This window comes from Antennarius striatus, chromosome 6, assembly GCF_040054535.1.
Source record: "Antennarius striatus isolate MH-2024 chromosome 6, ASM4005453v1, whole genome shotgun sequence".
Taxonomy (NCBI): domain Eukaryota; kingdom Metazoa; phylum Chordata; class Actinopteri; order Lophiiformes; family Antennariidae; genus Antennarius; species Antennarius striatus.
In genome coordinates this window covers 18,409,490-18,426,259 of record NC_090781.1, presented here as the reverse complement: position 1 = coordinate 18,426,259, position 16,770 = coordinate 18,409,490, and the positions used below count along the sequence as shown (strand labels likewise).

The 16,770-nt window shown below is 44.2% G+C and overlaps 1 protein-coding gene across 1 annotated transcript; it reads left to right on the top strand.

Moving 5' to 3' along the window:
• The first annotated feature begins 2,202 nt into the window (after positions 1 to 2,202).
• Positions 2,203 to 3,902, top strand: LOC137596403 (ras-related protein ORAB-1-like). The gene is made up of 6 exons (XM_068316893.1): positions 2,203 to 2,291; positions 2,580 to 2,652; positions 2,760 to 2,855; positions 2,966 to 3,061; positions 3,136 to 3,267; positions 3,669 to 3,902. Exons 1-6 carry the CDS (start codon positions 2,278 to 2,280, stop codon positions 3,900 to 3,902), a joined length of 645 nt encoding a protein of 214 aa, XP_068172994.1. The 5' UTR covers positions 2,203 to 2,277.
• The last annotated feature ends 12,868 nt before the right edge of the window (positions 3,903 to 16,770 follow it).

The window sequence follows — 16,770 nt, the reverse complement described above, 5'->3', positions numbered from 1 at the left end:
GTGGTAAAATAAAGGTGAATAGTGAAAAGCACCTATTTATCCTGGCTCCCTCAGGTCCCAGGGGACACTGATGAGAACAATGACCAGTTTAACTCCATCCATTGACACCCCTGCCCCCCAAAACACACACACACACATATAAACACACACACACACACGGTGTCTGAGTGTCTGAGGCCGCATTTAGATTGCAAATCTTACTGTTCAGTTTGTTTCTCAGGTTTTCACTTCTTTTGTTTTTGAAAGTCAGATTCTACTGTTACCACTAATATTATTTCTACTACTATTGCTACAACTTCTATTACTACAGCTACTACTATTACTACTTTTATTACTAGTATAATTACTATTACTACTCCTATTTCTACTACTACTACTATTACTACTACTGCTACTATTACTACTATTAGTATTACTACTACTATTACTACTACTGTTCCTACTGCTACTACTACTATTACTACTGCTATTTCTGTTACTACTACTATTACGACCAATATTACTATACATCTACTATTACTACTGCTACTATTACCACTGCTATTACTAGCACTACTACTACAACGATGACGACGCCTACTACTATTATTACTACTATTACTATCATTACTACTATAACTACAATTATTACTATTTCTACTACTACTACTTCTACTACTATTGCTACTACTACTATTACAACTATAATTACTACTAACTACTACTGTTTCTACTACTATTACTAAAATTATTATTACTATTTCTACTAATACTACAACTAATACTACTATTACTACTACTTCTGTTACTACTATTATTACTACTACTACTACCATTACTCCTCCTCCTACTACTACTACTATTACTACTACTGCTGGATAGATGTGTGTGTGTGTGTGTGTGTGTGTGTGTGTGTGTGTGTGTGTGTGTGTGTGTGTGTGTGTGTGCGTGCGTGCGTGTGTGTGTGTGTGTGTGTGCGTGTGTGTGTGCGTGTGTGTGTGTGTGTGTGTGTGTGTATGCAGACACAGGTTTCACCTAAACCTTCAGGATGTGTTTGGTTTCTATCCCGGCGCGTCTCCGTTGAAGGGAGTCAGTGATGTTTGTCACTGCATTCAGTTCAGACTGAGGTCTTACTGTTGAACCAACAACCTCTCTGGTTCTGAGCCACAAGTAAATGGAGCTCATGTTCTTTGTTCTGGACCAAAAATCACGTCAAACAAAACGTCGTTTTGGTTGATGGTGTTTTTGTCATTCAGGATCAGTTTCTCTACTACTTTCATTCTTGTAGATTTTTATTTCATCTTTCAGAAAGGCTTCCATCCACAACCAACAGTCACTTATTAAATACTCAAGACTTCACAAAGTCTCTGATCCTCTGAATTTCTGCTCCTTTATAATCTCAGTGGTTTCAGAAATGGCCGTAGTTTTCTTTCCTTCTCTCCACCCTCCTCCGTGCCTTCTCACCCTCTTTGTTAATTTCTCTTTTCTTTCTTCATACATTTTCTTTCTCCCAATCCCTTCCCCCAGTTTTCCCACCTCCATGCTCCATCGGGAGCGCCACAAAGCCTGGCTCTGCCCTAGCAACCACTGCCTCTGCCTCGGCAACGGGCCATCGTCAGGGCTGCTGACCTCTGACCACATCACAGCTGCTCAGCCATCGCGTATCCCACAATCCCCTGCTCGCTCCTGTGACCAAGAGGTCAAATGTGGGAATTAACGGTGAATGAGATTGCATCGCTTTGTCTTCAGTCCATTTCTGACAATAAAAAAAGGAGGAGAGAAGCGAAGGACGGGAGAAGAGAAGAAAGGGAAGAAGTGTTGTTGAAAGAAAGAAACTGGACTCATGAGTGGATGGGAAAGTTTGCCGACTAACCTCGAGTACAACAACTCCAGAATGACAACACAAACAAGCTGTGACAACAATTTATAGGAAACACATCAGATTAGGGATTATTTAGAGCGCCGGCGTGTTTTCAGGTCGGAGTCCTCGTAGGAGGGACGTCCAGCAGAATCACTTCCTGTTTGTTTGTTTGTAAGTAAACACATGATGTGTGTGTGTGTGTGTGTTCAGGTGATTCCAGGTGCTGCAACCTGATCCAGCCTTTATTAATAAATGATGACTCTCAACCGGTCGGTTCATCAGTCAGAACACAACGTAGGTTAGACACAGCTTCACATTTGTCCTGCAAAGGACAGACACACAGACACACAAACACACACAGACACACAAACACACACAGACACACACAGATCAGAACCGTTTATTTTATCGCCTCGCCCGGATCCGCCTCATCCATTATGAATCCTGAATAGTAAGTGTTTTTTGTTATTACAGTGTTACACGCTGTGTTTTTGTGTGTGTGTTTGTGTGTCTGTCTGTATCTGTGTGTATGTGTGTGTGGTGTGTGTATGTTTGTGTGTGCTGATGTTTGATGTCCATCGTGTGTGTGAGTGTGAAAATACTCTTTTAAGTTCATTGTATGGAAAATGATTCAGAGGTATTCGTGATGGAGCTAATGCTGTGTGTGTGTGTGTGTGTTTGTGTGTGTGTGTGTGTGTGTGTGTGTTTATGTGTGTGTCTGTGTGTGTGTCTCTTCCAGTGACTATCTCTTTAAACTTCTTCTGATCGGTGATTCTGGCGTTGGAAAGTCATGTCTGCTGTTGCGCTTTGCGGTAAAAACACAAACACACTTACCGAACATAAAGCAAGCCTTGTTTATGGAACCCCCTCACACCTTCACCCCCCACCCCCACCCATCTTCACACCTTCACCCCCCCAGGATGACACCTACACTGAAAGCTACATCTCCACCATCGGAGTGGACTTTAAGATCAGGACTGTGGACATGGACGGGAAGATGGTGAAACTGCAAATTGTAAGAGATTATTTATTCGGATTGGATTACATCGATGTTTAAAAGACAACGTGACCACGTTCCGTGTGTGTGTGTGTGTGTGTGTGTGTGTGTGTGTGTGCATGCATCAGTGGGACACAGCAGGTCAGGAGAGGTTTCGAACCATCACCTCCAGCTACTACAGAGGCGCTCACGGCATCATCATCGTCTACGACGTCACCGAGCAGGTTGGCGTCTGCTGACATCACAGCATCGTCACGACAACCGGACAGTCTTTTCTCCTCTCTTTTCCTCTCCCCAGGAGTCCTTTAACAACGTGAAGCAGTGGCTGGAGGAGATAGATCGTTACGCCTGTGAAAACGTCTCCAGGATGCTGGTGGGAAACAAGTGTGACCTCGTTGGCAAGAAAGTGGTGGACGCCGCCACCGCGCAGGTAACCGGCCGAGCAGCTTACAACCTAAACGTAGCTCACGTGAGGACGTCAGGTCCTCATGAGGTCAGGATGCTTGAAAAGTAAGAAAAGATAAACTGTTAAGAAGTTCACGCCCACTTTAAACTGCTAGCAGTTAACATGCTAATCCCATGTGAGCACACACTGGTGTTCTGTGGTGCACCAGGTGAATGTGGATCGGTGTTCCGCCTCATTTACCCAAAGGCCTTGCAGAGATTTTCCCATCAGACTGAAAGTAAACTGCAATTTAAAAAAACCACTCAACAAAAATCAACAAAATATTTCAAGACCCTTTGAATACATAATGAAGGAAAATATCAGTATCCTCCAATGATTAACTTCTCCTCCTGTGACTCCCCCCAACCCCCTGTTGTCCTAATAAGGAGCTGGCCTCCTCCCTGAAGATCTCCTTCCTGGAGACGAGCGCCAAGAGCTCCGATAACGTGGAGGGGGCTTTTCTCACCATGGCCTCGGAGATCCACAAGCGTGTGGCCAGTGAGGGAGGGGGGATCCAGGGCCAGACGAAAGAAGCCCAGGCTAAGAGCGCCAATATCAACAGCGCCCCCTTGTGGCTGGGAGGGGACAAGCAGAAGCAGGAGGCCGGTAACTGCTGCTGAGGTGGAGCAATCAGATCAACTTGTCAGGATTTTGACATCTCTACATATTAGTAGATGTTATGGAAGGAAAAAAAGCTATTTTTAGCTCGACTATAATAATTTTGGGCTACGTATTTTTTAATTAAATTTATGATAGTTTTTATTTAATAGCAGAGACAAACAAGACTGTACGATTAGAAGCTCGCCACTCAAACAAATAGGTATGAATGAGTGAGGAAGTTTGGGGAATGTTTTGCTCATACAGGACTGTTTACTATCAGTCAAAAATAAAGATGAAACTTTCATTCATCACCTGAAAGAAAAAAACACCTTTGACAAATAGTCGGTGTAACTCAAACCGTCAGCAACCACAGCTTCCCTCACATGTAATTTATCTTATTCAACCATTTTTGTTGTGTTTTAAATGTTGTTTGTCTTTGTCAATAAAGTCTCTTGTTGATTAATTATTGGTAAATGTTGTGAAATAGACAACAGAGCCACACATAGATATAACCTGACATGAGTGACGGTGTTCAGTGGCAAAAACATTAATCAGATGTCATTTTTAGACGCCAAACTAAAGTTGCATGCTGTAAAAAAGTGCAAGATAAACATTTTGAACTAAAAATAATCAACATTTCTTTCCGAAGATCATAAATTTTCCTGTTTGCACACCAGAATACAGCATCCAGAAGCCTTTAAGATGCATTCTGATCCTCTTCAGATGGAGTTTCTAATACATTGAGAATACAGAAACACAAAAATGTAATTGTGTGAGATCACATGAAGGATTTTCACCCAGCATTGGTGGAATTTTAATGACATTTCATGGATTTAGCAAGCAGGGTGATAAATGTTCAAATACGATCAATATTTGATGTTGAAGATTTTGTTGACAGAGGCTCAGAAGGTGGAATTTATATCACCGGAAATCAGTTTAAACCCAATAAGCTGATCTAAAATCACATTAAATGTTTCAGAGATAATAAGAAACTGCTTGGAGATCATTAAACATTTAAAACATTAAATTCATTTATATCAGCAAACATCTTGAGGGGGAGGTACGTGCTTTCTCATAGGAAACGATCTTTGAATTAGGCCAGAATATCTTTACAGTAATGTGTTGAATCCTGATGAATAAGAAACAGCTCCTTCATTTCTCTAACCTTAGTCCTTCCATGGAATCACATTAAGTTTACATAAAAATCAAATATACACTATAAGATCTGATAGTTCCATCCTGACTGCAAGAGTAAAGGATAGCGGTTTTATTTACTGTCATATCTATTTAGTCCGGATAGAAATCAATCCGGAAACAAATTCCCAGAATGCTCAGTGCTCCATCCGTTCATGTTCAGGATCTCCATCAGCACCCGTCCTTTAGGATCAGGATCTGAAGGATGACCGAGAAACTCTTCCTGGTGAGCTGCTGTTCGCCTCTCTGACTCTAGATGTCAGTGTTGACCTGATTCTGGAAATACTCTCATTTCTTCAAACCTCCTCTTTTTCTTCTATTTCATCATCCCTTTATATACAATTCCTCCCTCACATCCAACCCAAGGTTTGACATCATCCATCATCACATGCTTTTTTATTTACTCTGTCAGCCTTCCTTCATGACCCTCACCTCAGCTTCTCTCTGCAGCCACATCTCTTCTGCCTTTGGTGATGCTTCCTTCTCCTCATCATCCAGGCTGATTGACCCCACCCGGATGAACTCCACTTTACGGTCAAACTAATGTGTGTAGAGAACAAACACATCTACATCTGCAGACATTTAACGCAAACCAAGACACTACTGCCCCCTAGTGTCTACTGCTAGTGCTACAATTCAAATCAGCTGCAGCGGGCGGTAAACAAGAAGCAAGTTCAAGCACACAGTCTGGACGGATGGATGCACATTGGATCAGTCAATGGGCTGTTTCAAGCTCCCTGATTGAAATCCAGGTGCAGCAGTCTTTCCGTGCTGAGACTGGAACCCAGGAATCCTACCCACTAAAGACCAGGGTTGCTTACACCTTTTCAGCATGCAAGCTACTTATAAAATTACCAAGTCAAAATGGTTCTGGAAGTTTGTAAAATCATGGTGCTGCAGCCGCATCTTATATGTTTATTAATTAGTTCAGTCAGCTGCTTCAATGCATGTCTCTTTTACCATCTCTCCATCTTGGAAGGACTTCTTGATCTTAACCATGAGGTGACTCACATGTAACGATGCTTCGGTTGTGGCTTCTGGCTATCACAAAAACGACTGCTGTCCAGACAACTGGCTTTATAGTTGATGATGATGTGAGTTGTATCTTCTGTGTGGACCAACCCTCGCTCCAAAACCACTTGATGGATTTTCATGTAACTCCGCAGAAAGGTTAGGAGTCTGATCAGGATGATCATATGGAATTTTGGATTGGATCGGGATAAAAAGGTGGGATCAGGAACTTTTTTTGTGAAGTGTGAGGTGCGTGAGGTGAATTGTTGGACTGCAAATGACGCAGGATGAATCAGTCTTCTTCACACGTTTCACCAGTTGCACACAATGATTGTTATAATTGTCTTTTAAATATATCCCAAATACTTATTCATTGAACACAAAACAAACAATTTAGAATTCTTGACTTTTTCCTGGAGATTCTTCATTGCAGCAGCAACACGTTGGATAATTTTCTCATCTTGTCCAAAGTCTTCTTCTTGAAGATATTTTCTCATTTATTTCCAAGCAATTATTACAATTAAGTCTAAATTGGTGAAATAAATTGATTGAGTTCACAGTAGAGATTAATCCAACCCCAAGGGGATTCGTCTCAATATGCAGCTGGCGATGGAGAGTCTCAGACACATCTTTACACCGGAAAAGAAAAACCCGGTCAGCAAAAAGGAGGAAAAAAAAGCAAGACTCCACCTTTAGACGCTGACGCTTGTGGTAAAGATGAAGATATTCAACCAGGAAACTGGTCTGACATTTAAAGTCTGAATTCTGGTTGTCAGAGACTTTTCGTTCTGAAAATAGTTGATCCTCAGAATAAGAGGGCCGTCTCCTAATCAGCATCATTCTGGTTATTAAGGGCTCAATGCGTCACTTCTGCATACACACCTTGTTAATAAAGAATTAAAACCAACACTGGACACACACACACATACGTTCCAGTGGATGTCCAGACTCTGTTCTGACACGTCTTCATGTTGGGTTCTTTTCCTTCGTTGCCTCCATTCATTGCTGTCGTCTGAAATGTTCTGATAGGAGAGAGAAGAACAGAGAAGATCCATCCGAACTGCCAGAAGCATCGTGTTGAACAAACTGCTGCTGGTGCAGATTGAAAATAAAACATGGTCCCGATCCAGGGACGTAAATTATTCATTCTTTTCTCTTTTCTTCCTTCTCTGTATTTCTTTTTTCTTTTTTTTACTTTCAAAGCATTTTTTAAGGATTTTAATTATCCTCATTATTTTGCTGCTCACATTGTTCATTACTTTGGAACTGAACTCCAGTCATGTTTTGTTTAAATTTAAATTTTAAAGTGCTGATTCTTTTCCCAGTGTAACAGAAAAGAATGGAACGTCTTAATCATATTCACATTTACAGGCGGGAAGCGTTGCAAACTGTCTGCCGCTTGCTGTCCAGACGTTTTCAGCGTTAATTTTTTCGTTCAAACAAATCTCAAACCACAAGTTAACCTGCGTTGTGCTGAGTGAGTTCAGAACGCCTTATTTCATGCTGTGAAATTACATGAGACATGGTGGAATGAACGGGCCTCTGGGCAAAAAAAAAAACTGAGGCGAGTCACAACTGACCTCAGACAAAAATCACGCTCCCACCTGAGAGAGAACTGATGATGTTATGGACTTCTGGTCTATTCCAGGCTGCGTGTTGGTGCACACATGGAGTACACACGTATGTGTATGTGTGTACAAACACATTAAAATGTCGGGGAATAAATGGGAATAAGAGAGCGAGCGTGCGCCGCCATTCTGTGGGAAGTCAATAGCTGTGAAATTGATTTCTGTCATTTTGCTGCAAAGTATTTTATCTCCATCGACTGTGAGAAACAGAATGACTTCATAATGACTGTACACACACACACACACACACACACACACACACACACACACACACATACACACACGCACGCACGCACGCACGCACGCACGCATGCACACACACACACACACACACATACAGAGAAAAAAACTTCAGAATAACAGAGGAAGAGTTAAATGGTGCTTCGTTGGAGTGCCATCCATCCAGTGAGTTGTGGTCCAGGCACATCAATGGAGCACAGAGTCATGGATTATCTCTGACGTCATCCGGCTGAATGATTTAGTCCACCAGATCCAGAAACACCTTTGTGGACCAGAGGGTTCCCCCTCTGATCCTGGTTCCTGCGTGGGACCTCCTGGGTTTCTACATAGGATATGAATTCATATCAGAGCGTGACAGCATGAAGGAGACTTGAATAATTAAGTTATGCTGCTGTGCCTCCTGCGTTCATGCGGACAGCAGAGACACACTCATATTTACGGCTGCTATGGGGTCACTAATTATATTTCTGCTCATTAATAATATATTGATGACCCTGCACCCCATCTGCTCGGACCCAATGGTGGTTTTTATCTCCCAATCCTCCAGATAAGTCGCAGTGAAAGTGTAGAAATGGTTGCATCACACGAACATTTAAAAAAAAAAAAATCCGACATCAAGAAATATTTGCAGCTACAGAGGAGCAAAGACAACAGGCAATTCAGTTTGTCTGCAAACTAAACTCCGTCTCCTCCACTGCTGAAATCAATCATTTATGGAGAGCCTCCTGTGCTCCTCTTTTATCTGCTGGTTTCACGGCCTGACACTGAGTGACAGTCGGAGCGTTGTTTTAAAGACGTTCTGTAAACTCAGGAGTGAAACAAGACAACTTTCTGAAAAGCCAATCCTTCAGAAAGCGTTTCTTTTCCTGGACTGGAGTGAGAGTGATCGCCATCAGGGCTCGGTTCTGTCCTCTGCTCTGTGAACAGATGCCTCATAAGATAAAGTCATTCTAATATGAACGCTACGAAACTGGCTGACACCTCCTCCTGTAAGCTCCTCCAACCGTTTGTGTCAGTTCATTAAATTCTAAAACTTCAGCAGCGTTGCATTCATTTTCTCAGATTCCTCGATTGTCTGTTCAGGACGTGACGGACAGAGATGGAGAGGAGAGGATGAAAGAGTGGGAGACGAGAGAGAGAGAGACCTCAATCTGAAACCAGACACCATAGAAATCACAGTCTGAGCCGTGGCTTCACACCGTCCCCTCCTCTCCTGACGCATAATTGGCTCGTAAAAACCAGAAAGCCGTCCGAAAGTCGCTTAAAAAAAAAAAAAAATTCATCATGACATCAGAAAGCCGGCAGAATGAACTTCTGTCCCGCTGCAGGATAACGGGTTGGTGTTGGTGTGCCTTGTCATCTTTTGGGGCCCAGAGTTGTTGGATGCATTATGTAAGAGGCGGGTGATGAACTCTCACAAGAGGGGAGCTGAGATGGGAACACTCCACGACCTGCAGAGAACATGCATTATACAGAAGCGGCCCCCTCCAGCAGGCTCTCTTGTCAGAGCCGCTGCAGGGTTTTTACAGCTAAAAACATCAGACTGTTCCCCTGGCGGGGAATCGGTCCGACTCATCCCCTCTGCTGCTGCTGCTGCTGCATCCCCTCCACTCGTGTACCAAAATAAAACCCATCCAGGAAGCCACGTCTGCCCCCACCTCCACAAACTCTCCTTTTTTTTAAAATTCCTGACTGGAATGCCTCCTGTTAAGAGTTCAGCCAAACCGAAGATCTGTCTGTACTAAGAACACAGGCTCCGTCGGTCAGGCGTTCAGGAGGGAAAGTGGAATAATGTTGAGAAAAAGAGGAATAGAACAAGAGTTTAAGAGGGATTCTGTTCCCTTCTATTCTATTCTATTCTATTCTATTCTATTCTATTCTATTCTATTCTATTCTATTCTATTCTATTCTATTTATTTTATGTTATTTATTTTTTATTCCTTATCATCCCTTATTGCTTCTCTTCCACCTTTTAATGCACCGCCACCGAGTCAAGTTCCTCGTGTGGTAAACTTTACTGTACCTGGCAATAAACTTTTTTCTGATTCTGATTCTGATTCTGATTCACAACTTTTTTTCTGATTCTGATTCCAGAAAGGAATCCCTCAGGAATCTAAAGGTGGAAACCTGCATTGTCATTATGATTAAAGCAGGGACTCCTAATTAAATGCATTGATGTTCTTTTAATGGTCCAGGTTAGCTTGTTATCCGATTTAATTAAAAGCTATCAGCTGTCCTGTCACCTCCTTTCCTTCTGTTTTTCCCCATCATACAAATTGAATGAAACGACTCGGTCATCATCCTTCCTTCCTGTTGTCGTTGTGTTGGTCGGTTTAGAGAAGACCCCCCCCACAAACACACACACACAAACACACACACCAACTCGAACACCAACCACTCCTTCCATTCGTCCCTGCTCAGGAGAAGGACAAAAGATGTGGGGGAGCTGAGCCCTGCATCTTTTATGAAGCTGCACTCATGAAATGTTGATGGCGGTGTCGGAGCACATCACAGACAGGAAGTGTCGGTGGTGGTGGGGCTGGGGGGGGCAGATGGCCGTGAGATGTGGGGCGGTGAGTCTTCACCTGAGTCTCACTGAGGGAACGCTCTCACTGCTTCTGAACGTATGCTTTTAAAATAACCAGAACTATTACGCTGGATTAACTTTCAGACCCAACCCTCCGTGTCGAGATGGGGGTCAGCGGAAGTTCAGGCATCTGATCGGGGTCCCCCTTGGTTCCTCCTGGGGTGGATCCCCATTAAATCACCTCGGGATCCTTGCAGGAGGAGCTGCAAAGCGTTGCTGGGGAAACGGATGGGAGGAATAAAACACTGGTGAAAGTGTGAATTCCCCCCCGCCAACACGACGCGCTCAGGATGTCGATCGTCAGCGGCAGGAAACGAGCTTCATCAGAACCTCACCGCTGACCTCAAATGGTTTGTGAGTTATACCGAGGTCAAAGGTCATTCTAAAGGTCCGCTTTGTGAGGTCTAAGGTCATCTGTCAACAGAAACGACACTGCTCTTCTTCACCATCAAATAGACTCGTTTCTGATCATGTGACCATTTCCAACTCAGCAGCCAATGTAGACGTCTTCCACCCGTGATACTCACACACACACACACACACACACACACACACACACACACACACACACACACACACACACACACACACACACACAAACGCACACACACACACACACACACACACACACACACACACACACACACACACACACACACACACACACACACACACACACACACACACACACACACACACACACACACACACACACACACACACACACACAGACGCCGGAGAGTTCAACCAATTACAGCTTTAATGACTTTCCCTTTCGGGGTCGTCTTCATTTGTAAACCTCATTACACGACGCCGGCGTTCAGACGCAGCTGGAATGCTTGACGCGGGTGAAACCGGCGTTTTTTCTGGTAAGACGTGTTCAACTTGTTCAAAAATGACAGTCGGCCCCAAAACGTCTCCTTATTTGTTCCTCTAGTTTTGGGTGGTTGGGGCTATTTTTGGCGTTGCTTTCCTGTTTTGTCATCGTGAACACCTGGAGGAATCCGCTCTGGTCATCACACATGATCACATCCGACATCTCAGCAAACACATTTTAATTTGAAAGGTTCTGTCGCCGGTTCTGTTAACGCCGTTCCGTATTTCTGAAGCGACTCACCTCCGACGACGAACACCGACCATCGGCGTTGGACGTTTGCATCTTTTACTGATGTGCTGTTTTAGCGCACCTTACGTAACTTCCTGTGAGCCTCCTCGCCGGCTGGAGACACGTAACCATGGTAACCCCTACGAAAAGGAAGAGCAAAGCAGAACTTTGTCAGTGATTTTGATGTAAACCTGATTTTTTTTTTTTCCGTCTGGTGTGAGCTAAAAGTACAGACTGCCTCACGTTCAGTTCGACGGAACCTTGATTGATGGAAGCCGCTTTGATTGATCCATGCCTTATTTCCCAGCGTCCCAGTGAAGGATCTCTTGATTTAAACACACCTCTACAGCAAAAAAAAAAAATTTCTTCAACATTCTAGATTTATCGCTCCTGTGAGTTCTTTCTAGTCGAGGCGTTAAAAGGAATGGCGCGGCGCTCCGTGACGATCTTCACCTTTTCATCCTTAAAACGGGCCGTTAAACGGCGTGTGGGAGTCACGGAGGAGATGAGCAGCGTTCAGTCTAAACAAACGCTCCTTAGAGATGTGGAGTGTTTGTCTCTGACAGCACCGCTGCTGCACAACAGTTTGATTCGCCGTTTGAAACCGTCGCAGAAACCACACACACACTAATGGAGGCTTTGAAATGCATATTAAATGGCAAAGCTTCTCAGACGCACCGCCTGAAGCACGGACCGTTAGATAAGGTGTGTGTGTTTATGCAAGCTGTGTAATGCTGTTTCTTCACGCACACAGAAACACAGGAGTGTGTGTGTGTGTGTGTGTGTGTGTGTGTGTGTGTGTGTGTGAGAGAGAGAGAACAGCTGTGACTATAATAGGGTCGACCACCTGCGAGGAAGAGGATGCATACGTTCGTGTGTGTGTTTCAGCAACACTGTGTGAGATGATGAAGTTGAACAGGGTTTATATGATGAAGTCAGGCGGCTGGAAAACGCAGCACCTTTCGCCCTCGACAGAAAACACCACGTACATTTTGTGTCATCCTGAAAAAGCCTCTGGTTTGGTGCTAATAACGTATTTCGAAAGCGTGTTTCGTTCTACTTTTGGCGCCTCCTTCGGGACCTTTTGCTTGACTTTCACAGTGTGCCACGGCGTCACAATGAAAACCCCGTTACGAGTGTTTCTTTACACCCAGAGAAGCGCCGGCGGCACGTCGTCACTCCGGTGTGTAAATTTCGAATAGCAAGGAGGCGTTCCCAAAGGAAAAGATGTGACATACATTTACAGTACATACGTGTTGGGCCTGGACCAAACAACATGGCGCGTTGGACGACGGTTGGTCCTCTCCTCTGCAGGGAGGGTCGTGACTAAACTGCTTAAATTGCTAACTGCCAATCTTTCTCCTCCAGTTCCATGATGAAGATTTAGGCGGAGCAAAGAGGTAGAGGTGACAATAGAGGTGACAATTCATCTTCCTTCAATCGGAAGAACAGAGAGAATAGGTTGGATAAATCACAGAAGGAGAGATGTGGAGGGAGAGAGGAGGGTGTTAATGAAGAGGGGGAGGAGAAAATAATGTTCTAATTAGAACTCCTCCAGGTTAATCCCACTGGACGTCTTCCTCCTGATGCCTCCCTCCATCCATTCATCCCTCCTTTCTATTGCTTCTTCACACCAAGGCTGATGAAGAGCTGCGCTTTTCATTCTTACATCTTTGTCTCTTGCATCTCTCATTTCATCCCCTTCCTTCCTTCCTTCCTTCCTTCCTTCCTTCCTTCCTTCCTTCCTTCCTTCCTTCCTTCCTTCCTTCCTTCCTTCCTTCCTTCCTTCCTTCCTTCCTTCCTTCCTTCCTTCCTTCCTTCCTTCCTTCTTCCCTCCTTCCTTCCTTCCTTCCTTCCTTCCTTCCTTCCTCCTCTCCCTCCCTCCTTCTTAAATAACTACTTCCCGCCTCACAGAGCGATGATCGGATCGCAGGACTTCACGCACACACAGAAGGAAAACAGACAACACCTGACATCCATCATGAGGGGATCGAACAGGAAACAGGTGAATCTCTACAGCAGTGATGAGTCACCATGACAACGAGGCTCACAGCTTTCAGGGCAAAAAGAGTTCAAGCACCTAAAAAAACAGAACAAAAGAGAAAACAAGAAAAAAAGAGGAGGGCTCATGAATCACGATGTTTTCACATGTTCTCAAACACACGTCGTCTCCGGTGTGGGTGACCTGGTCACGTGACCTGCTTCTGCACTTTGAGAATCAATAGCACCAGGATGGCTCACGAGAGCTGTCGGAGTCTACTGAGGAGAAGAAGTTTATGTTCACTGCTTTAAGTGATGTTGGGAGAGGAAAATCATTCAAATAATGCAAATGTTAATTCTGTGCTGATTTCTTCTTCTGGCCAAACCTTCAAACCCCACATTTGTACCAATAGTGACAGTGAATTGTAGGAAGGGATGATTTACTAGACGACAAGTTGGCAAAGTTTGCACCTTCTTTCACGTCCTCCCTCTTCCTCCTTATCGCCTCCATTACTCTCCTTCCTCCAGGAGGTGTCAAGACGGAGCGGGCCGCTCTTCATTCATCCCGTTCATGCTGAGGTTTGTACAGATTTAAAACAGGAATTCCAGGATAACACCGACACACCAGGAAGAGGGATGGTGACAGGGAGCAAATCAGGAAGAGTTAGAGGGATGGAATCAAGATGAGCCAAGTTAGAGAGAAGGGAGGAGGCAGGGGAGGAGATCCAGTTGGCGTCCACCTCATCACACGTTAGCTATAAAGTTTTCAGAGGGGCGTTGAGGGTAACGACTATTCCAATCGGGTCGGACGGCCTCGACATGAATCACATCTTCACTGCACCAAACGACTGAAGCGGATGTCTTTCATGTCATTTAGAACCATCAAGGACAACACTCAGCTTTAATCCACCTCTGAAAGATGGATTAATAAGTGAGTGTTAGAAGGAAGGACAAGAAGAGAGAGAGAAGGATGGAAGGAGGGATGAAAGGCAGAGATGATTCATCTGATTTGCTGTGTTGACAGAGACGACGGTGGAGCTTATGGTAAGATATGAGTTCTGTTTCATATCAGGGCTTTTCAGCCTCCTCTATGTTTTTAGATGCAGACTCCAAACAAAGGGATGTACTAAAAATCCCAGAATGCTTTGCAAGCATAGATACAGCTTGAAACTACTTCCCCTTGTAACTGTTAGAGGACAACTGATGAAGTTAAGATGAAGCACTGGGCCTAAATGTTTGGTCCAGTCCACATGTAATGTCCTCCTTCCCTCACAGTCATTGCATTTAACATTTTCACCACTGGTCTCGTATTTGAAGGAGCAATTGAAAGTTGTCACGCTCCTCCTCGAGTGGAGGGTCACAACCTCTCATCGCTGAAGCCTAACAGAAACGGCTCGTTTCCTTATTCATGCAGAAACCCATTTGTTTCTGTCAGCGTCTTAGCAGGATGATAAAAAATAGCGCTCTGCCAGGATTGGGTAGACTGAGAAGGATTAATGTCTAAAATCAGTTGTTAAAAAAGATACCTGTTTTTGTCCTCACGCAGCTTCACATTTGTCTGAAGCATCCAGCTGAAACGAGAACCTGAAGCCAACGAAGCTCCAAACGTTGTTTGATGCCAGTCTTCAGTTTGAAACAAAAGGCGGATCCGTTACTTCGGGAGATGCGGATGCTGTCAGCCAATAGCATGCACGAACGCTGTCACGTGACCTACCTACTAAAAATCGGCGATGTAGTGAAGCCTCGCATTTTGAAGTGTGAATAAGCGACGGACTATTGTATTTATCTTCACAAAATCTCTTGAATCAGCAGCGTTCTTCCTCCTCTGCCTACCACACACTTTCCAGTGATATTTTTTCACTTGTTTCCCTGACCTTTGACCTTATCCCTTGTATTTCGATGCAGCTGAACAAAGAAGCAAACATCTAACTGGTCATGGGTACGCAGGGATTGGTCGCTCACGGCAACACAGTCACAAGTTTCACGTTTCATTTGCAGGTTTTCAGCTTTAATGTAGATGAACAGAATTAATAAGAGAAGTAATGACTGGCTCATTAAAAGACACTCAGACACGTGGAAACTTTGTGTATCCACATGTGGGTGTTTAATTTCTCCACCTGTCACTTCCTGTTGTGTTCCACAGCTTCATATTTAGCTGTTTTGACTTGAGCCGGTGGGTTCCAGTCAACGTCCCAACAGGATGTTAAATTCAGACGCTAAAGGTTTTATTGGCTTGTTTTCATTGTGAGGTTTAACCTGTGATTTGTCAGTCGATGTGTTGGGCTAATCTTCTGCGTGGAGTTTAAAGGCTGATTTACGGAAGGCCACCAGACACTTATGACGAGTGCTGCTTGACAGAAATGAGTCATCGGCGCGTTGCTTTCAATTTATGCCTGAGTTGAAGGTTTTAAAGTCATCTCCTGGTAATTAAAGACCCCAGGTGTAATCTACACCAGCAGCTGTTTGTCACACAAATGGAACGCTGCATGTAAGTTGGACTAATTTATTGCCTGAATCCACATTGATTGATCGACTCCCAATCTGTTTGTGAGTGGCAACCTCCCTCGTTCACACCGCAGGCTTGGGAATAAAGTGTCTCGACCTCATCGGGCTCTTAGCGTTATTCATTTTTATCCTATTTGTCTTTGTGCCTGAGCATTAAATCTAATTTCAGTTCCTGCCATTCCTGCAATCAGCTCATTCCCACTCTTAATTTCCCCTGTCCATACCTTCACCTGCAGCCGTTCTCTCGTTAGTCTCTCTATTAACCGGCCGCGTTCCATTCGATCCTTTCCAGGTTGTTCTGCCAGTATTAGTGGATTGTGTTTGCCTGACCTGCCTGTTAGCGTCGGTCTGCCAGTTGGATTAATTTACTAGTTTAACTCACAATTAAGATGAAGTGAACTGTTTGTGCGCGATCGTTCCCGTGATGTACTTTTGTGTTCAGGCCTGCCACCAGTCATTACACAACAGAACATGAATTAATAAACACTTGTGGGCTCCTCCTGTGGAGCCGAACGGCTGCTGCCAGCCTGGTGAAGATTGTTTTACCGGCTGACGTCCTCTCAGGAGTCTCCGCTAAGGTGGGAGCTGGTGTGGACTGATAGCTGTCTCCATGGTGACATCAGAGAATACAGCAATAT